This window comes from Xenopus tropicalis, chromosome 2 (assembly GCF_000004195.4).
Source record: "Xenopus tropicalis strain Nigerian chromosome 2, UCB_Xtro_10.0, whole genome shotgun sequence".
NCBI lineage: Eukaryota > Metazoa > Chordata > Amphibia > Anura > Pipidae > Xenopus > Xenopus tropicalis.
Window position 1 is genome coordinate 90047338 of NC_030678.2, and position 23021 is coordinate 90070358.

At 37.6% G+C, this 23021-nt stretch overlaps 1 protein-coding gene across 3 annotated transcripts in view; it reads left to right on the top strand.

Annotated features, from left to right (window-relative positions):
* ncmap (non-compact myelin associated protein) overlaps nucleotides 1-22398 on the top strand; it is a 37052-nt gene extending 14654 nt beyond the window's left edge. For 2 of the 3 annotated variants that reach the window (XM_031896924.1, XM_031896923.1), the window contains exons 2-4: nucleotides 19181-19270; nucleotides 19687-19771; nucleotides 20825-22398. In XM_031896924.1, the coding sequence (XP_031752784.1) occupies nucleotides 19186-19270; nucleotides 19687-19771; nucleotides 20825-20969 (315 nt within the window). In that variant the 5' untranslated portion in view covers nucleotides 19181-19185 and the 3' untranslated portion in view covers nucleotides 20970-22398. Of the gene's footprint in view, nucleotides 1-12763; nucleotides 12848-19180; nucleotides 19271-19686; nucleotides 19772-20824 lie in introns of those variants that run through there. The other variant, XM_031896925.1, reaches the window with a different exon arrangement.
* Nucleotides 22399-23021: the final 623 nt, after the last annotated feature.

The following is a 23021-nucleotide window of genomic DNA, read 5'->3' on the forward strand; positions in this document are numbered from 1 at the left end:
AGTATATTATTTTTTCTCTATTGTCTTTTCTTTTTTAAGTTACTGTAGTGTAATTTAACTGCTATAGTTTTAGGCTTTTACTTATATCCTCCAAAGACCTTTTTTTTGTTGGCATACCTTTTTAGGTGGCAATTAAAGAGTGACCCATGCTCTGCTGTCATAGTTTTCTAATAGCCTGTATAATGATACTAACATAGGTTTTTTCCTATAGCAGAGTTTGGATGAGATTATATACATTTAGAAGTGACACTTTTCAAAGCTGTTATGTGTTTTAGAAGCATATTTCTCTGTTTTAAAATGTTCATAGTGGCACTCACCAGAAATCAATTTGACTTGTATTGGCGTCTGCTCACCTATGTTAAACCCCCTTGCTTTACACTAGGAACATGGCTGTGTGAATATATATGTGTATAGACTACCTTCTGTTTAAAAAGGGCCAGAAATGGAACCACAAAAATCTGAAATAAAGTAGGAATGAAAGATCTAAATTTTAGAAAGAAATGCCTCCAAGTATAATTGAATTTTACTTGTATCACGAGTACAGTATTCACATACACTGATTTTTTCTCCAGTCTGAGGGTGACTATATATCAACCCTTGCAAAACAAATAACCATGACATAGAAAATTACCAAATTGTTCTAATAAAAATAGTTGTCTCTTGCTAGTGATCCCCTACTGTGTCCCTAATTGCAGAACTCCTCTTACAGGATAACAAAGGGAACTTGTAAAAAAAAAAAAAGGTATGCAGATGTGTATGTGCTAAATTATACATATTTTATAGCTATGTCATAAAGTGGGTATACTGTAACCTGTGTCCTGTGGGTAAAGTCACCTACACTGGGCATTTTATTTATTAATCGCTATCAAGGGGATCGCTGCAAAAGGAATGACAGGAGGACACATATGTGACATATCCCAGTGTCCTGTGGGATCCATTGTGCTCCTTACCTGAGTGATCAATAGATTTTGGGTTCAGGGGAACATCAAGTGGGACAGGGAGAAGGAGTTTTGTAGTTGTTCAGGTGACTGCTATCTAGTTGGGACCTGGGAATTGCTTGACTCCTGCACTCCTACCATAAGAGCTGAGGGGCAAGTGGAAAGCAGGTAATTTAACTCAGACTGTTTGTATTTATAATATATATTGAGGTCTGAGGGGTCACATCACTAGATAATGATGTATGGTAGGTCCTGTGTCAGAATTTTGTATATGCAAGAGATTTAGCCTAAAAATGTACTGAAACCAGGATTTGGTTCAGCTATTGCTGATACAGTATTAGAACAAGTACAAATTTATGTATACAATCTGTCAGGTTTTCTAAAAAGAATTATTTATTTAGAAGAAGCTAAAAAGTTGGTACATCTCTTATTTAAATATTGCAAGGCTTGTCTGCTGGCTCTTATTTCACTTTCTTGCTATCATTAAAGTGACCTAACTGATTTAGCTCCACAAATTGTAGAATCTTTGGCCATGGTACAGAAGAGCTATAGTGTAAGTAATCATAGATTCTGCATTTCCAGATAACTCAATAGCTCTTTGATCCATAGTGTTGGCAATACACATGGGCACACATTTATTATGCTGTGTAAAAAACAGCAACACATCGCCAGGCTTCGCGGTGTAAAAACCAGCAAAATGTTTTTATGCATTTTTTCTTCTTTAACTAACAGCGTAAAATCTGGCATTCAGATGGAGAAATTGGCCATTTATTTTACATAGCTTTTTACACAGTTTTTTTGCTAAATTTCATTTTACACAGCATAATAAATAGACCCCATATGTAGCCAACTGGCATCAAAAGGATTATACTACTAATACCAGGTGTATCCAGTACCTATGACACTTCTATCTTGGTATTTCTGACTGAAACTTCTATCAACCCCTAATCCACTGTAGACCTGCTTAATGCACAGTATTAATCTCTAGAGCAGTAAGCTTTTTTAAAGAACCTAAAGTACCAGGCTGGAGTAAAAGTTACACCATTAGAGTCATTATGGGGTATCTTGTTCTCATGCTTTTCTTATCTTATCTGATATATATATCTTTTTAGAAATAGTGCTCAGTGATGTAATCAGCTATAACTGGGGCTTAGTGATATCACTTGAAGTGAAATCACACTTTGAACTTTTCAGTGACTTCTGATACCCATATATTTTACAGTAGGGTGTATAACAGTGATCCCCAACCAGTGGCTCGTGAGCAACATGTTACTCACCCCTTGGATGTTGCTCCCAGTGGCCTCAAAGCAGGTGCATATTTTTGAATTCTTGCCTTGGAGGCAAGTGTTGGCTGCATAAAAACAATATGTACTGGCAAACAGAGCCTCCTGTAGGCTTCCAGTCAATATAGGGGCTATCAAATAGCCAATCACAGTCCTTATTTGGCACCCCCAGAAACATGTTTTATGCTTGTGTTGCTCCCCAAGTCTTTTTACATTTGAATGTGGCTCACAGGTAAAAAAAGGTTGGAGACCCCTGGTGTATAATATTCCATATATAACTGGAATATTCAGCCCTTATTATGCAGTCTTGCAATTAATATATGACATTCAGAGATAGATAGATAGAGTTTTCAAAATCTGAAAAAAATATTGCTTGACATAATATAGGTAGTTTAGTTGTGCAATGTCTCACAACTCAGTTAGATATCTCTAAGCAACTCCTGAAAAAGCAATTGGTGCTTTGCAGCAGGAAGAGTGGCAGGATAGGAGTTACATTAATGTGATTACATTGTTGTAACCACATTCTTCTGGCATAAAACACAAGGCTTGTTGGGGTCTTATTGATTTGACTATGGTCCTTCAGTTAAATAAATCTCAGGTATTTATCTTACATAATTTTTAAGAAGAAAGAGAAGTGTTAAACCCATTATCGGATGAATGATGGGCTGCATGTGGTTTTGTCATGTGCAAGCAGGAATCAGTAGCAAGATCTGTAATTAATTAAATAGTTTGTGTAAGTCTTTAATTGCCCCTCTTGCAGTAAAACCTTTAATCAGCATGTAGCCAAAGGTAATTGCTATAGTCTCCTGTCAAGCATAATAGTTACTTGCAAATAAGTGCTTTAGCATCGCCCATTACTAATGTTCAGAGCTTTCTAAGGGATGAAAATGTTTTTTGTCTTTTCTTCGGTAATTAACAGGAGCAATTTCCTTCCCTAACAATGCTCCTGATTTGTAAGTTGTTGAGTTAATTTGGAAGATGAACAAAGGATAAAGGATTAAGCCATATATCTTACTGTTTTTTTATGGGTAATTTAATCATATATTTATTTATCATTAATAAACAATGAAAATATTTATTTTTACAGACTCCCTGCCACTGTACTCTTTAACCTATGGCTCAAGCTCCAAAATTTGGTCCTTTTAAAAACATTTCTTCCTTGTAAAACATTTCTTTCTGCAATAGACAACAGTAGTAAAATGTGATGTGGCATTAATTCCAGGGGCAGGAACCAGTGGCAGGCAGGGTAGGCTCATGCCTTTGGTCAGTGGGTGGGGGCACAGTTCTGATTAACAGACTGGTGGGAGGAAAAGTAAGCGAGAGACAATGGTGACAGTGGCGGGTGGGTTACTGATGCAAGCAGGCATGGAATGGACAGGCAGGGAGCTGCCAGAGAATTTGTGTTCTCACTTTTGTTGTAGCTCCCCAGTCTTCACAATATAATTACTGTACTTTCAAATTATAAATAGAAAATATCATTGTGTGTATTGAACATTGATTTTCATATGAACACCCATCCTGTGGCCTGTTCACATGCAAAGTAAAAGGAAGGGGTATTTTAGTGTCTTCCTCTCAGTGCAAGAATTCATGCTGACTTCCTCCAGTCCAGTATTATCAGATAAGATGGGATAAAACAAGATTTAATTATGCAGATAGTAATTTCCTTAAGAAGGTAGTTATCTGGCTTAATTCATAAGGGAGGAAAAGTTTATCTTTTACAGCAGGGCTGTCCAATTGGAGGCCTGTGGGTCGCATGTGGTCCTCCAAATTATTTTTATGGCCCCCAGTTTGCTCAAATACCCCATAGACTATATATATATATATATAATATATATATATATATATATATATATATATATATATATATATATATATATATATAAAATACACAAAGGAAGCCGGCACTCACATGTAAAACAAAATGTTGTGCCTGGATGCAGTCCCGAAGAAAACAATGTATACAAGTTGACAAAGGCTGGTGTTACAGCCAAAACGTCAGTTGTCGTGCCTTTTCAATAAAGCATCTAAATGAAACCCTAAGTCCTGCGTGAGCGGTACCTTTCTCCAAGAACTTGTATATATATATATATATGGCATTGTCTTTTTAAGTTTTTCTGGCCCTTTTCTATATTAGAAATAATTGGCCCACAGCATGTAATAAGCTTGACAGCACTGCTCTACAGCATGACATTGTTTTACAAACCATATAACTAAAAAGTATCAATTTGTAAAATTACACCAAAAAACAGAACACTTTTCCAAAAAAGGCCTCATGGGCATCTTGGTGACATCATCAATTTTAACTCCATTTTTTTCATGTATTAAAGACATTTTTTTTTTCAAAAGTATGAAGCAAACATGGTATTTATTGTTCATGCTTTCAAAAGCATTTCTTTCAGTATTTTAGGCTTGGCAAAGGGAAAGGCAACCAATGTAAATAATAGGTACAAAACTAAACTTCAGCACACCCATTGAACTAAATAAAATACTAATTGTAGGCTTGTAGGTGTGTAACCCAAATCACTGTTTCTAGGAACTAGAACCAATGGAGTTACACAGGATCTGTGCTGTGCTATCTCTTATCTACTCTCATTTGTTGAGTAACTTGGTCTTGCCTATAACCACTGAGATGGTGTTGACTGTTTTCTGATGGTATCTCTTTATCTCTAGTCTGACTAAAAAAAGGTAAATCTAGGAATACCATGCCTGCCTCTCGGTCATAGGTACTGAGTGTTTTGGCAGGTGTGCAATCATAGATCTCATAGAGAAAGAGAGAGTTCAGTATGTGTCTTCATCTGCCAGCCCAGTACTGTTTTGTTCTAAAGCTGAGCTGTTTGCTGACAAAGGAGGAAGAATGCAACAGAAAGACGTCAAAGGCAAATCCCTAATACTCTATCTGCATTCCATTAAACTATGCACGGCAGTTAGCCCTAAAGTCAGGGCCGCCATCAGGGGGGCACAGGGGGGACTGTTGTGCCGGGCCCGGACGATATCTTCCTTTAAAGAACTATGGGCTCTGTCATTGGTGGCCAGCGGGAAATTTGATTGGTTGCGCCCCGTGTGTCCGTATGCACAGGGCGCAACCATATAAAAGGTGCAGATGTGGCGGGGAGCCGGGCACACATCTCGAGGACGCGGAAGAGGAAGTCGCTGGCGGGGGAGCTGGAGGATGCCGGAGGAAGCCGCAAGGGAGCCGGAGGGAGAAAATTTTGTTGTGAGGGGCTCCGTGATTTCTGATGGCGGCCCTGTCTAAAGTTCTCATGGTTTCTAGATGCAGTATCCTGTATGCTACTACAGAAGAACCCTGATATTATGTCCCCGGACTTTATGTTTTCCCAGAATTGAATCCATTTTGTTGCAGTCCCGTTCAGTCAACCTGTGTTTTTTTCTTTACTAGATTTAATGGTTTCCCGGAATTTTTAACGTGGTCCCCTGGGAAAAATAAAATTGGGGTTCTACTGTAGTTCTTTCTAGATGTACCTGTCCTAGAGTTGCCTCTTCTGCAAAAAATCAGCCTTCCTATATTTTGATGTTTTTTTCCTTATCAATAACAATTGCATGAAGCACAATTTTTACCAGCCAGGCCAGCAAAATACCAGCCAGATGGCAACCCATAACTTTACTAGGAGCAAGGGGCAGATTTATCAAAATGTGAGTTAAGAGTTTTTCTTAATCAACTTTGGAATATTTATGATCCCGTTAATGTTCTAAAAATTTTTTAAAAGGCCTAGTGGACCAATATATTGACATTTACATGTTAAAATGTATATATATGACTCCTTTAGTAAACCATGTAACAAAATCTTTGACCCTATAAATCTTCCCTTATTGAACAGGATTGTGTATAGATATTTATTTAACATGTGTATTAAGTATCTTCCAATAGGAAAAGAGTTAATTACTCACCCTTAAGAACTAAATGGATTGCTATTTAAAGTATTGTATTCGTGTAGTACCCCTTGACCTTCGAAGGAAGCTCTGCTGAATGTGAAACATGTTGGAGCTGAAGGGGATTTTCAGATTTTGATGAGTCTGTTATTCATTTGCTTTGATGTGAGTGCATTTTTAACTTTTAAATTAACGTATTTTTTGGAGCACTCCTCTCTTGGTTTTAGGTTTATAGGGCTAGACAGACTTTGTCCTACTTTTAGCATATTAAACCTTTCCTACCCTTAACCTATTAACATGTGTGATCAACAAACAAACTGTTGCATATTTAAACTGTTAAATTTCACATTTTTATAGTTTGGATAGATGTGGGATGTCGAGAGATAAAAAAAATATAAATTTCAGAATGGATGGCTATGGTTTTGCTTGGTTGAACAGATATTTTCAGTATTAATGAGCTGTCTGTTACATCAAGGAACCAGATACATTTATTTCTTGGCCATTATATAGGTCACTGCTCAGCGCAGCAATCCAGAAGAGAAGCCAACATAAAATAACACTATGGGGAGATATAACAGGCTGGTTTCACTGCTGCTTTATCAAATAGAAATTAATATCCTCGGACGGACAATGAAGAAGGGTCTGCAAGGTTTGGATAAATAGAAGCTCTTTCATGTGGCTGGCACAAGCATATGCTGGCTATGCCAGGGTTATAATCTAGACCTGGCAGTGGTTAGAGTTTACAGAGGGTTCCAAAGTAATGAATATTTCAACCTGCATTGACTTATCAGCAGGAAGGGATACATATTCATTTACAGTTAAGGATAGTGCCAGTGTCTTTCAGTTCTAGTAGAATTTGCACATTTTAAAGGTTGCCATTCCTCACTCTGACCTTGAGAGAGTCACCTTATCATTTGATAGTGTATGGCTAAATATCAGAAGTTGAGGCACACCAGAACTTATATTTATAAAAAAAAAGTCCTGCAAGGCATAACGTATTAAGCTGAGAGTTGCCAAGTCCCCATGCAGCAGAGGACTATATACTATACTATAACCATTTGGGAGCACCTTGTGCAGCATTCGTATATTATAATGAGACACATGCTGCCTTAGAAGAAAATGTACTAAACCTGTGTCAAGGGGAGCATATAGAGAGCGTGCATGATTGTATGTTCAAGTACAGTACAAGTGTGGGAGGATAGTTTTGTTTTACAAATTAACAATTTATGTGAATCTTTCAAGCTATATCACATTATAGGGCTTTTTATGTAAAACATATTTGTATCAAGGGACTTTTAATTTGATATTTACCTGGGATAGTGAAATGGTTTAAGAAAGCAATGTATGTATTTATAATAAGCATTACATTCTCAGTGGTGATAACATTATGGATAATATACTGTATTGACTACAATATAATATTTTTTCTATTTTTCCATTGGACTTCTCCATCACATGGTGGGGCTCTATATTATTAATCATCTTTTTTGAACACGGTATTTAGAGCTTTTGGGACTGTTCTACTTTTGGCTGGAGTGAGAAACCATACCTAATTGCATATCACTTTCTATAGTTAAGGACAGGATCTCAGTGGGTCATGCAGGTTTCAAAGGTTGTTGTTCCTCCCTCTGACCTTGAGAAAGTCGCCTTATCATTTCATAGTGTGTGCAGCAGATAAAATACTGCCTGATATGTTAAGGATTATATTTCATGCTTCAGAAGGGCAAATCATTAGAGCGGTAGTGAAGGCTCACACAGATATTATGCTTATGTAGTTTTGTGAACGGTAGGTGTGCAATGGCAATGGAATGGGCGAGGGCCAGAAGAGAAAAGGCCTCCTGGAAGCGTTGATTGAGGTGGGGAACATAATACATTGGCAGTTCATTTGTAATGCCAGTTTGGCAACCCTATGCGCATAAGCAGAAGTGGCTGAAGGCGAAGTTACCCACCTTCCAACCTTGAAGAAACAGGTTAAGATTCCTATAATCATGTGGCATTGTAGAACAAATTTTGGTGAAAAAAGTAATCTGAATCTAAGGGGCAGATTTACTAATCCACGAATCCAAATCCCGAAAGGGAAAAAAACGTATTGGAAACGAAAATTTTGCGACTGTTTCATCGCCGTCGCGGTTTTTCCTATTTGGCGCGACTTTTTTTGTTTTTTCTTGTTTTGTGCGACTTTTTCATCGCTGTCGAGATTTTTTCGTATTGAGCGATAGTAAACGGCGGAAAAAACAATCTGATTTTTTCACGGCGGTGACGAAAAAGTCATAGAAAAAATCGCGGGACATACGATAAAGTTGCGACGACGACGAAAAAGTCACAAACATACCGATCATTACGAAAAAACGCATTCAGACGCCTTCAGACCGTTCGTGGACTAGTAAATCTGCCCCTAAGTGTTTCCATAGGGCCTCCCCCTGTCCTTTTATAAAGATTACACAGATCACTGGGATCTCCAAAGTATTTTATCAAAGTTTGATTACAAAGGTTGTGTTCATAAAATCATGTGGTTTGGATCTGTTCATGAGTTCACAGGTTGTAAATTGTTCTAATGACATCTTGTGGTGCTGAAAGTTTGGGTTAGCAACATGACCCTTTTGATTTTACAAAGTAAACATGCCAGCTACCCATTTACTTATATGACATACCATAGCTGGAGTAAATGCTTATCATTGGGCACACACTGCCACCTAGACTACTGAAAGCCATAGAACTTAGGGGCAGATTTACCAAAGCACGAATTTGAATCCCGAATGGCAAAAATTCAGATTGGAAACGAAAATTTCGCGACTTTTTTGTCGCTGTTGCAACTTGTTTGTATTTTTCGCGACTTTTTCTACGCTGTCGCAACTTTATCGTATTTTGCGCGACTATTTAGTCGCCGTCACGACTTTATCGTATTGAACGATCGTAAACAGCGGAAAAACCCGACTTTGCATGATTTTGCAAGCCTCACAGAGGACTCAGTGGCACTCTGCAGCTCCAACCTGGCCCAAGGAAAGTCACGATACTGAAGCTTGAATGAATCCGAAACTTTCGTACTCGGCGCGACAATAAGAATTTGTCGCAAAATTTTGTCGCAAGTCGCGACGGCAACAAAATTGTTGCAAAAAACCTGCATATTACGAAAAAACCACATTCAGACGCATTTGAAGCGTTCGTGCCTTAGTAAATCTCCCCCTACGTGTTTTCACTCAGACATACTTTATTGAGACCGTTACCCTTTAAATAAGGATTTATTGTATGTGCAGATAAAACCTAAGCATATTAATGCTTTGAACTCTGTGCCAAACTTCAGTCTTTCACCAGCTGTTAATAAAGAAGTCTCTTTTTCTTAGAGGAGGAAAATAATTTCTGTTATAAAAAGACTTCCTAAAGCCCCATGTTATCATGCAGAGAGTAGTAATAGTAACAGAAGCAGACTGATAAATACTGCATTAGCAAGGTACAACCCATTATACAGTTGTCTAGCCATTGTCTACATTTGAAACATTTCAATATTTCTATAGTCTCTTTAGATTTTAGGCTTTATGATGTGGCTAGAATATTGACAATATCGACTGTTTTTTAGACCGGGCAACTGAAGGTGGTATTTTGAAAGGTTTCATATCTCTGGCATTTATAGTAATCATCTCCAAAATTCTCTTTCTGTACCCTTCTGAATGTTATTTTTTCAGAAACAGTAGCATCTACTTGCATTTCTGTAAAATACAAAAGTGTCATGTTACAACACTGTAGAACAAGTATTACTTCTTATGGCTTTATTGAGTGTTAGTTCCCTCTCTATAGGCACTGTACCAGGACAAACAAGATGTTCTATCCAGAGCTTTAATAGGAAATCATGGGGCCCTCATTCTACTTAGCATGGCCCAGCGCTCCAGGAGGCCCAGGTTATTAGACTGCTATAGAATAGCACAGACAACTAATGTTTGTGCAGCTTTATGCTGCAGTCTAAATAATTGATTTATAAAATGGATACACATTGTGTATCCATCTATGTATAGGTGACTATACATAGCAAGATTAGCCCTTTCTACCCAAAGACCAAATGGGCAGATCATTGGCCAGTGTGACTATGCAAACTGATAGCCAAAATGGCCAGTACAAGCACTGATCCACCGAATGATTGGATTGGATTGGATATGTAAGTAATTAATGTATTTAAACAATGGTGACATAGAAAACAAAAGTTTTTTTTTACCATTATACACATAGGATGGTTTACCTTTGGTTAATATTTAGTATGTTATAGAATGGTGGGTTCTAATCAACTTTTCAATTGGTGTGCAGTATTCATTTTGTATAGTTTTTGAATTATTTGCCCTCTTCTTATAACTCTTGGCAGATTTAAAATTGGTTCTAAGGTAATTTGGATCCTAGCAACCAAATCTTTACAGAATCACCTTGAACAGTCGAAAGCTACCTATTCATTCATATGAGTCAGGCTGCAAATTTTCTGGTGTGTAGGTAAAAGTCCACTGAATACAACAGAACAAAAGATGCAGAAAGTTGTGGTTTTTTATGTTCTATGAATAAAAATGTACTATTTTTAAAGAAATGTATGTTTTGCCTTTTCCATACAAAACTTGCTCTGATTTCAAAGAGTGTTTTGTCAAAATCCAATTTTGATATATTCTGCTGTGTGTATTTGTGCTTTTACAAATACTGCTTACGTAGTTTAGGGAGCGGAAACCACCAAGGCAATATTAGTTATCAGGCTGGAGTGATGAGGTTCTATTAGGATTCTGGGAAGTGTAGGCAGGAGGGGCAGCTTTATTAGAAACTTTGGGGGGTTGGACAATTGAAGAAAAAATAAATATATTGGTTATCTGCTTGTTATACAGCATAAAGTGCCTCCATACTCCATTCTCTGAGCCATCACAGAAAAGCAGGTAGTGCCTTCTTTAGCTTACAGGGAATGCCCCTGTTGTGCTACAAGCCTGTGTTGAAGATGGGAGAAATTATGTTACAGGACTGTGGGACAGGGCACAAATTACACCTTTACCATAGGTGCCAACTATCCTTGTGGTGTGTGTGACTCCAATGGCTCAATTTGACTTTCCCACTGAGAGTTTGTCCTGCTGTTAATAGTCCAACATTATGACAACCCACTTATCATTTAAGGGTGAAGACACACAGAGCTACTAGTAGAAGTTCTTTTCTCACGGCTACTAAACTCCAGAAAACCCCCTGCCATAGACAATACAGAGAATTGCCTCTACTAAAACACATGTAGAGACAATTATTAGTAAATGATCAGAATTGTCTATTTTAGTAGCCACGACAAGTAGCTGCTACTAGTAGCTCTGTGTGTCTTCACCCTAAAGGTGGCTATCCCCGTAGGTGGGGATATCGGGAGAAGATCCGCGCACTTGACGATCTCGCCAGGCGAGCGGATCTTTACGTGTATGGTCACCTTTAGGGCTGTGACAGACAGGGAGATTAGACAAATCTCCCTTACATTCTCGCTGGTGGGATGGCATTTCAGGGAGATTTGTCGTGCAGCGACTAATCTCCAAATTTGTCACAGCCCTTAGGAAGCTATATATGCATTTCATTAAGCAATTCTTGGACAGGGGAGGCCCTGATAAATGCTGAGCAAATATTGTCATTACACAATGTTGATTAAAGAACTCTTCCCTTATTAATTACTTAATTGGATTATGATGAAGCAAAGTCAATAACTACAAGCTGCCTGATTCACCTTCTAAACCCCTGGTTGGCTGCTGAGGGGTACTACTGCAAGCTTATGGTAAATAAGATGCTAATGTTTACCATAAACCACACCATATATCTCAGGCGTGAGCCCTCGCTTGAATTGGAGGCCAGGTTGTTATGTGACTATAACTCTCAATGAAATGGATGCCAGTGGTTCTTAAAGTTGAACAAGAATGGTTTATTTACATAGCCACATTGAAGTATTAACAGGTACAATGTGTAGGTAGTTAATCTCACAGGTCAGACAATACTCACAACAATTGGTCACAATGACTCTCTCCCCTCAGGGCACAATGGGTTACCCCCAGCTTTCAGGTTATACTCACCCAGTGGAACCTAGGCACTTCAATATCTAGCTATAGGTCTGTACACTGGTAACCCTACTCTGGGCAGCAATACACCCAGGATAATACTCCCTCTACAATCCTTGTCAGAGCCAGGAGCTGCTCACTAGTTAGCCCTAACTATCTGTCACACCTAGTGTGACCTATAACAGGAGCTTCCTGGCCTGTCTGGGCCTATATAACCTTATACCCAGGTTTCACACACTCTCCCCACCTGCTTGGTCAGGTGGAGAGCTTTTTCGAAAATGGTCATTTACCATGTCAAGAACAAATTAGCCTATTTCAAATCATTGTCTAACAATGCATGTTTTTATCCAAACATATGCTATTGGTGGCTTGTCACCTGTTTGGACTAGATATAATTGTTTAAGAGGCATGGAGTGCAAACAAAATGAAATTGTGACATTTAAATATATAGGTGAAACTTCTTTTACCCTATGCAAATATTGCCCTCATACATACACTGCAACACAACGGCAAAGCACAATGCATGTGACACGTAACACTTCAGGGAACGCCCTACAACACATGATACACACTATTCAAGGAAGTACCTTTGAAAAAATGAAGCATTAGGGACACCGATAAAGAGACACGAGGAAACTGAAGATAGGGAGAGGCACAGATGGAGGGAGAAATGAAGAGAAATGAGTGAAGGACATCTATTCAGCAGGTGAAGCTGCCATAGAGTTTGGTAGCTGTGATTTTGTTATGCAACAGCAGTAATGTAGCAATAGGGGGTCCCAGAATGTACATTCCACCATTTGGTCTGGTGTTCAGTACCTATGTATAATTGTATATAATTGTATCTTCCTAGAGTTATGGAGTTCAGTGGAGAGAATGAATTTAGGGTGGAGAGGTAGCAAACTGGGCATATGTCATGCAATTCCGGAATTACCTTCCTTTTAATCCATTAAAAGATAAAGAAGCCTTTTTATTTTGAAATCCCTAAAACATCTTGAAACAGACCCTAAAATGACATACTTATCCTCCTACATGGAGCTTTACATTAGATAAGGACTCATTTCTGCAGCATAGTTCGTCATCTACCCTAGAAAGGACTGAGGGGCATATTTATTAGCATTGGAGATGGACATCACTGGTGATGTTGCCCACAGCTACTCAGCATTGTGATTGGATTAGCAGAAGAGTTTATACCAGTCATTTGAACTGAAGAAGCTGCTCGGATGAGTAGTGAATTACTCAGCAAGTCCACTTGCTCTAGATTTACTTATACTAGATTTGTCCCCAATATTAATACATTAGTGTGTGTAGAGAGGTATGTCATTTTGGGCTGTTTCAAGGGGTTTTAAAATAACTGGTTTATGGGGAGACCCATTTATCAACATTCTTTAGTGGCTTTAGTTTTTTAAAATTCTGAAAAAAAAACTAATTTCCACTAAAACCACAAACTGGAATTAAAAAATCCTAATATAAAAACAAAACCTTAAACTTTTTGTTTTCTTACAATTTTTTTTTGCGAAAAAAACCTTGAAAACCTATAAAACAATGAATTAAATAAAGATTGTTATAATTTGTCTAGGGCAGCTCCCATTGACTTCTACATGATCTTGACAGCTTTTAGATGGCATAGTTGTTTTTTTTGTTTAATAAATCACACTTTTTTGAGTTTTGGTGTAATTAGTATAAACCAACAATTTTAGCTCTAAAAACCATGATTCCAGAAAACAGAAAAAATACGAACCAATAGCAAATGGGCCCTTAATTCTTTAAAAATGTGAACTGTTTCACATGTGCTGCCGGTTCATGAAATTAGCAATTAACACTTAAAGAATAGCGTTTAGCACTTAATGGTGTGCTGAATGTGTGCCAAAGTGGGCAGCCAAGGGGACTTACATGCGAAGCAACTGAAGAAATTAAAAAAAATTCATGTTTAAACTATCTTTACAGGCACACTCCTATTTCATTTCCCTGCTGACTACCAAACAGCTACCTGTTTGATAGGGTAAAAGGGGCCCTAGCAACCAGATAGCCTGTGAAATTCCAAAATTGAGAGAGTGATTTAAAATGAATGGGACAGAACACTGTCAAGTCTATGAAGAGATGGCATGTGAGCATTAGACAAGATTGTCCTAAACAGGATTTCATCAAATCACTCTCTAATTCTTCAGAAATAGGCTTTGATTCTAGATATCAGGGATGTAAGGATATTTTGATATGCGTCACTGCAAAAGTTAAATTATAGTTTGCTATTTTATAGATTGGCCTCCAATTTTTTCCTTAAGGAAAAAAAGTGAATACATGAAGTGACACAAGATAATAGAATGTCAGGGAATTCACATTTATAGAATGTGAACAGATAACCAGTTATTCTCACCTGTATCTGAGGGTGTGACTTCCTGTATTATATACATTTAAAAAATGTGTGCCATAAAGGGAAGTTACTCACTCTTTATCATAGCCCTTCCTACACCCGATGTTAATTTCCTCTATATTAGTTTCCTCTAAATGTTCCCATCAGTAACGACTTTGTTTGCCAGTTGTGTGCTAATCAATGATTGCCAAAGTTTTTTCCTAAATATAGATACAGGTAATATACATAAAGCTAGAATAGGGGCTAATTTACCATGAATATCAGGTACAAATGTAAGTAAAAATGATGTTTCACAATTTATGGAAATTCAAGTTTGTCATGTTTTCTTGTGTGTGAATGTTTAATTTGTAGTACTTTATAAGGGTGGAAAGTTATGCAAATAAACTACGGTGTTTGGATGTACATAGAGAAACCTCAAGAAAAAGTAAGCAAGAAAAGGCAAACTATGCACTTTTAAAGTTCAAAGAGAATGTATGATGAAACTGTATGTTATGATACGATAGGCAAGCAGCCAGGTTTGTGTACATATGTGAGCTATATATAAATAAAACTGTATGGTGTTTTTACAACAAACCGTAATTCCCTTGGTTCAAATTGATACAGTATATAACCAAAGGCAATTTGATGTAATGCACAGGAGGGAAAAATGCACATTGTACCCTCTTCTGGTGTCTTCATTACTGCTGCATTGCCAAAATTGTGTTCTGTCAGACCCCAGAGCACTGCTCAGTGCAACTACAGCAGTAAGAGGAACGATCTCTCCATACAATTAACCTAGTAGCTTGGCATGATTATGACTGTTTGTCGTAATAAGCTTGTTATTTGGCAACGCCACAATAAGACAACGTTGAACCATAAACACACATGATTGTTTGGCTAAAATATATGGTTCAGAGTTAAGGATCAAAGAGACAGTTTGTACATGGTCTGGAAAAGTGTTAACAGTCCATGTACCACCCCCGGGTGTAAGTGCTACTAAGGGAATTCAAATGCCCTATACAAGCACTAGAAGTTGTGGAATTCATTTTTGTCAAATTCTATGGTGCATTGTCTTGTTACCATTTAATAAATACACCCTTTGGATTGAAAGAGGCAGAGACAAGAAGGAAATATGTTTAAGTAAGAAAGGTAAGATCAGAATTGGGATGGGAAGGATAATACGTGACTACAACCAGTGTGAGGGGATTAAAGGAGGAATTAAATGGAGTTAATGAGAGGGTTCATGGCACTTTCATGGCACTTTCATGGCACAGAACTATTTAAAGGCAGTGGCATGGTGGGCAAGTGGTTTTGTACAAAATCTCCTCTACTTGCAGTGCATTCCCATTGAATTGACCCACAGCCATTTTGCACTGGTAATTATTAGCCTATAATGCCCCTCTCCCTATACTCTTTTAAAGTATATTTAATCTTGGTAGCCCCTTGTAAAGTCCTTGGTATAAGTAAATATTAATATAAATACTGTTTTGAATTTTAGAAAGATGGCTATTTTGAATTATGAATGTATTTTTACAACTTGACATCTCCCTATATGACCTGGCTCTGCTCTCACCAGCCTTCCTTCCATGTATTTTACTGGTCTAATGACTCCCTCAGTCAGCCCTATTAAGAAACCAAATCCACTTATTGGCGTTTAAACAGGAATGTAGCATTGCAAATAAAGTGTAGGTACGTTCATATTAATGAATAGATAGCGCAAGTGAGATGATATTTTCAGCCACCTGTCTGTCACAGTCACTTTACAGCACTCTGCTCTGCTCAGAATCCAGCATTCTCACATGTGATCTAGAATCTATTGATTTGTGGATGAAAGATTATTTATCTACTTGAGCTGTGGGGCAAAAACACTGACCCCTTAACATAGCGCAGAGATGGTTTCTGAAGTCCCATGCTGTCAGCAGGCCGCGTACAGGATACACACAATGACTCCCTTCATCAGGTTATGGGGATATAAATATTTATACTGATGAAAAGCCAGAATCTAAGAGGCCTTAAATTTCTCTTGCAAACATTTTACACAAAGTAAAACCAAAGTTGTTTGGCATTAAGAAGTACAATTTTGAGGTTATTGCAAAAAAAAAAAAAAAAAAAAAAAGAACTGTGTCTTTGTATCTGCATCTTACAATCAAAAGCACATCTGTTATGCTGCAAGGGATTGGTTATAAAGGTTATAAAGTGATTAATACATATTTTTACAAAGTTACATACAAGATTTAAATATAAAACGTATTCATTCCAATTACAGGATTGAACTTGTGTTTGAGTAATGTGTGTATTGGCATAAGAATTCTGCCATGGGAGCTGTATGTGTGCATATCTTTGTTTCTTTATAATAGTGCTAGTAAGTAGCATTCTTATTAGTGAATGCTCTTGCATCTGTAATGAAGTTTTTGGTCATCTACCATACAAAAATAGAGGGCACAGCAGTACAGTTTTATGGAGTGTTTATACAGGGGTGGTTCTGCGTCCCTGGCTGCCCTGAGGCAGACTTTCTGATGCTGCCCCTGGGGGCCTGTAATTCAGTGCTTCGGAACGGGTTGGGGGGGGGGCACAGAGAGAGAGAGAGCAGAAATTCCTATTTTCTGCTCTTAAAGTAACCGGAGTGGCTTTTTGCCACCCCTGGTAGCCTGTGGGGCACTGTTGTCCGAAGCAATATTCTCCTCTTGCTTCATGGCAGGAGTGCCCCTGGGTTTGAAGCCCCTTCAAGTATTTGTCAGGTTTCATGCATTCAAGCATATGCATAGGTGAAAAATACTGAGATCTCTACATGAATTTTACAGAATATATATTAACATCTAAATATTTATCACAGGGTATTATGACTGGTATAGAAAATGCATGATTATGTTTTGCCACTGTGAGAACTGAGTTACATAACATGGCAACATATCAGCTACCAGGCCCAGAATGACAATCTGTGGATTCTGGCAAATGCCAGAGGGGCTGCTGTAAGATGCCATAGATCAGTGATCCCCGACCAGTGGCTCAGGAGCAACATGTTGCTGACCAACCCCTTGGGTGTTGCTCCCAGTGGCCTCAAAGCAGGTAGTTATTTTAAGATTGCTGGTTTGAAGGGAAATTGTGGTTGCATAATAGCATAATAACAGGTGTACTGCCAACCTAAACCTCCTGTAGGCTGCCAGTCCACATAGGGGCTACCAAATAGCCAATCATAGCCCTTATTTGACACCCCCAGGAACAATTTTCATGTTTGTGTTGCTCCCCGACTCTATTTACACTTAAATGTGGCTCACAGGTTAAAAAGGTTGGGGATTCTTGCCATAGACAGTCACTATTTAGTGGGCTGTTGGGGGCTTTTTCTCTGTACTTGAAAAGCTATGGCCTATTTTGGATCATAGCCTGGACCTGGTAGCTGAGGCTGACAAAAAACATATGCCTATAAAATTCAAAACTCAGATCTCAGAAATTTAAAAAAAATTCCAACGGCAATTGAACCAGTCCCTGGATCTATTTTCATTATTCCAGTATTTTCCGTCTTGCTAAAAAAATCCTACCCTCTCTTGAAACTTATATATTTGTTATTGTTTAATAGTTGCTTATTTTGCAAACCTTTTGTACTTTATCTGAATCAGTGCCCTAACTTTATATCTTAGCATAATACCTAAAGGGATAGTGTCATAAATAGCATGGGTATTTGTACCTGAAACAATGCACTATGCTGTATTGTAATTATATTTTAAATTATTATCATTAATGATAAAATAAATGCTTTTAGCGAAATAATATATTTGGAGTAATAAGAGTATTATGTTATATTATTATACTTGTGAATAAAATCTCTGTTGTCATTTTATCTTCCCTAGCCAAATCCAAGTCTCTCGCTCATTCCAGAAACGGTGCCCATTTCCTATTTAGCATACTCGCCCTAGTCCTGCTGACCTTCAGTATTCCAGCTTCAGCTCCTCACAGTCTATAAACCTTCCCATTCATAGCCTTCTATGCACCACATACTATTCCTCACAATCTATGGCTTATACCATGCTTTTGTTTGTAATGGCTCTCATTTCCTACCGGGACTTCTCATATCATTCCCTCTGCTTCTCTCTTTGCTTTACGCCCCTCTAAGCCTTAGGCAGTGTGGTTTCATTAACCCCATAGTGCTATTTCCATGAATCTTTGTACACATGTATGAAGGGGCAGATCATGTATGTTTATTTACATTACATTACTTGCAGTAGTGTGAGCCTACATTGTGTCCCCCCTATCTGTGCATATCTGTGCAATGCGTATACATTACCTTCTGTAATCGAGGGGATTTTGTCAATAATCCAATTGCTCATAACAGTTATTTTGTTCATTAGCAGGATTAATTTTGTATCTTAGTTTCACTCTAATCTAGGTTTGGCACAAGCTGTTACAATAATGCACATAGAGATATCAGCAGACTTAATACTGAACATTGATATCAGCCTGATTTGGGTCACCTGATCGGTGGCAAAGATCATTTTAAGTGGCAGCTTGGCAACTGAAACAGATATTTACATTAATAATAATAATAACCAGTTTTAAGTACAGAGGTATTAACATTTGAACTCCAGGTTCAATAAAATGTTCTCAAATTCTAGGAGTTGCATGTCTGAATGTATAAATAAACACACAATTTGTTTTTCCTGGGATTTCAATGTTATCTTTCCATTTTTGTTGTTACAGTTGTCATGGCAACGACTCCTCAATTAATGAACACAACTGTATCTCCAACAAATACTACAGCAAAGTCACAAGAACAAATTCTTTATCAAAGTAAGTGGAGATCTTGTAGTGGATTTCAGTGGCATGAAATCACAATCGTACATTGAACTTCTAGGGAGAAGCCTGTATGATATTTCCACAGTTTGATGATAAACGTGTCCCTTTCACAATGAAACGGGTCAGTCCATGTGTTTTGCAATGATTGGGTTCACCCAAAGTGTAAGCCTTTTAGCCTAAGGGAGTTGATGACAACCTGTCTTAGAATGAATGGGCTTGTGGGTACTACAGTGAATGGGCCAGTCTACATATGGCCAGGGTATTCTCACAATAAATTGTCCAGTCAGTGTATGAAATGCTTTCATAAATTTCAATTTCTTCTTCTACAATTTTTTTTCTGTAAAACCTGAATAACATGAAACTATTATGTATTTAAGGCAAATGCTAGCTTATCTCAATTTTTTTTGCAGGTGCTGGGGCAATAGTTGCTGCCATTGTTATTGGCGTAATTATCATCTTTTCACTGGTTCTGGTTACCCTAAAGATGTACAATAGGTAAGTTAATGCACTAGAATTACTAAAATGGAAACGGTGAAATGTCATTTTCCATTAGGTAACCTGTCACATGGGTGTACGCTTTAAAAGCTTTTAGCAAGATTTTTCCAGTGAATATGTATATAAAATATATGTAACATATCCTTAAACTTCATCACATAAAAACATACAGTACTAATACAAATACATTATAACTAATATCAGCATCCTTATTAGCTGTTATATAAATATTGTAAAATGCAGAAAGTGTGGGTTTAGTTCTTTAATTAATATGTATTGGAAAGTTGATTAAAATTACATTTTGGGTGGGTGAATAGCCCCTATAAATCTGTTAATATTGTACATGTGGCCTTATCACTAATTTACACTACAGCTTATTCTTTTATACTGGATTTCATATTATGCTTAACATACACACACCTCCTCTTGCTTTTCTATTTACCCTGTTCCTTCAAACATGCTATTGCCTTTAGTATTTACTTCCCATGTGGCACATTGACCATGTACTGTATAGCGGTACCAATGGCATCATATTCCTCATTCAGTGCCATTTACTCACCCATTTACACTGCTATTAGTCTGTACATACCTGTATTTCCAATATGGGATTATGTGTAGCTCTATCTTTTTAACTTGATATAATCCCAAAAGAGGAGCAGAAAGCTTTACTAATTTTCATTCACTAATGCCCTAGTTGCAATTATGATGCAAGAGATGGAATGATTGCCCAGACATCACACCAATTAGATGTCTGCATTTAAACAGTTGACTAGTAATGCTTCCTGCTGATTAGTTTCTGGACCCATAGCAAACATTGCACTTAATAAATGTGTCAGATATGGAAGCAGTTCTGAGATTCCCCCATTGAATGGGAACCCAGCAGTATCCAGGTCATTTTGTGATGCTCCATCTGCACATTTAGGTGCAGTACAAAGCCATAAACCTAAAATTAATTTGGATTTATATCAATGCAGCAGTACCAGTTTATATTATCACAATGAAGTCTCTTTGGTTTGCTAACATGTGGTTTGTGTTCCTTGTCAACCATAACAGACGCACAAGGACAGAAAGGGAGCTCAAGATGAAAAGCACCAAAACCGCAACAGCCAACCAAAGCACACGATGTAACAGCAGCATCACAAGTCAGCCCACATCAATAGCATCAATTCCAGCTGACATACAGTTGGAGAATCGGTGACAGTAGATGTGTTTTTCACCTTGGGAAAATCAAATGAAATGGTTTTATGGTTCACAACTAAAGTTAGTTCAGGACTCTGACTTGTGAATACCAGCAGTATGTGACGATGTGAGAAAACAACCATTTCTATTGCTTGATGACTGTACAATCAATTGTGTCACAGATATGCAACAGCAAATACTTAGCTGACATTTCCTGTTGATATGGGGGTAACCATGGGTGTTTGAACCCAGAAATATCTTAGACACACTGCCCAACTTGCACATTCTTGGAGAGATTTCATTTCACAGATACTGTATAAAGCTCCAGTCTTTACATGGTTTGGCTCCATATTTCAGTTTGGAAACAGACAAACATTATGGTAAGATTTTATATACAGCTGATAAACCGGTATGCAAGCTGATAGATGTAGTATTTTATACACAGACAAGTCAGCTGTGCTGACAGTCACATAAATATATATTATAGAAAAAGTGGTCTGCAAAAAGGCAGCTTGGTAAAGCATAGCCAAGATTGTTAGCATTACATGCTTGCAATGGTTAATTCACTGTACTTTATTGGTTTCAAGCTGTAAAATTCAGTTGTTCAAGAAACAACCTTGTGCCGCTTTGCAGAAACTGTATATGTCTATAAAGATGTTTTCACATGCATTCTTCCTGTGCCATTTTGTGACAGCAGTTGTCAACAAGTTTTATTTGAAATCCCACTTGAAGGTCCAATCTTTGGCCAAGGTCCCTTTTTGAAGGTCTAACATTTGTTAGTTAGTTCATAAAGTGAGTAAATATATAGTAAACTAGTATAGGGAAACACCAGTGTATTTCATTTAGTCATAGCTTCAATATCTAGAATAGCACATTCATAATTACTATAAATCTTACCCTAACTGACCTTTAAGTTGGGCTTTCAGATGCATCTACAATTTCATGTTTCTCACAATAGCTAGAGAATCTAAGGCCAGGTGTCAAAAACCCTAGCAAAATGCACATTGATACCAAATTGTCTTAATCAGTATCACAAAAGTTTTGTATATCCCAGTGACGTTACCCAAGATAGCAATAGGATGCAAAGTCATTGCAAAAAGCAATAATATGCATTTTTATTTTCATTAGGCTATAATAATATATAACTTTATGACATAACATTATGAATTCCAGAAAAATATTAATTTAGTGCTTTAGAAACCTATAATTTGCTTTTGTAAAGATTGGTGACGTTTTACAAAATGGGACGGACAATCAACCCCTCGGGGTAATGCATGGAAGGCCTGCTGGATACCAAACATATGCATCTCAGGAACTTTTTGCAAAGTCCGAAACACTTGGATATTGATTCTCAACTGTTAAGTTATTAGACAATAATGCTGCTTCCATTTCCTTCATTTTGTTTTTATTTGTCAAGTTGATTAAAAACTTTCCATTACAAATGACAATTGTCTTTTTCATGTTTTTATAAAAATAGGCAAACTGAAGCTTTTACATTCATAAACCTGGATGCTACAAACTAGGTAGTAATAACAATAATAATGTATCATTTCATTTCACTATTAAATAGATAATGTTGGTGTAAAGGTAGCTGTCTTTTACCTGTTGCAGATTTGAACCTCTGCCCACATGGCTTCAGCCTTAAATCACTAATTCTCACTACAACGTGTTCCTTCAAATCAAACAAACATATAGACATACTCCCTTCCTATTTTATTTACCCTTTCTCCCTCAAAAAAGTATTGTCTCCTATATTTACAGCCCAATCATGTGACTCATTCAGCCATGTTCAGCAATACCAGTATCATCACATTACACATCCAGTGCCAAATAACTCAAGCTTGAACTCTTAACTAGTCACTTTTCTTTTCATCATTTTTATATGAGACCAGACAAAATTAGAAGGACCAAGTCAGCAGCCTTTATTGCCCCATGTATGGCCAGCTTACCAGTGATAGTGTCATCTTAACTAAATCCAGGAAATATGGGGGTGCCTCACCTGCCCTTGTATTTATGTTCAGGGCACCAAGTTAATATCAGGGGCAGGACTGGTGGTGCAATAAGTCCAGAA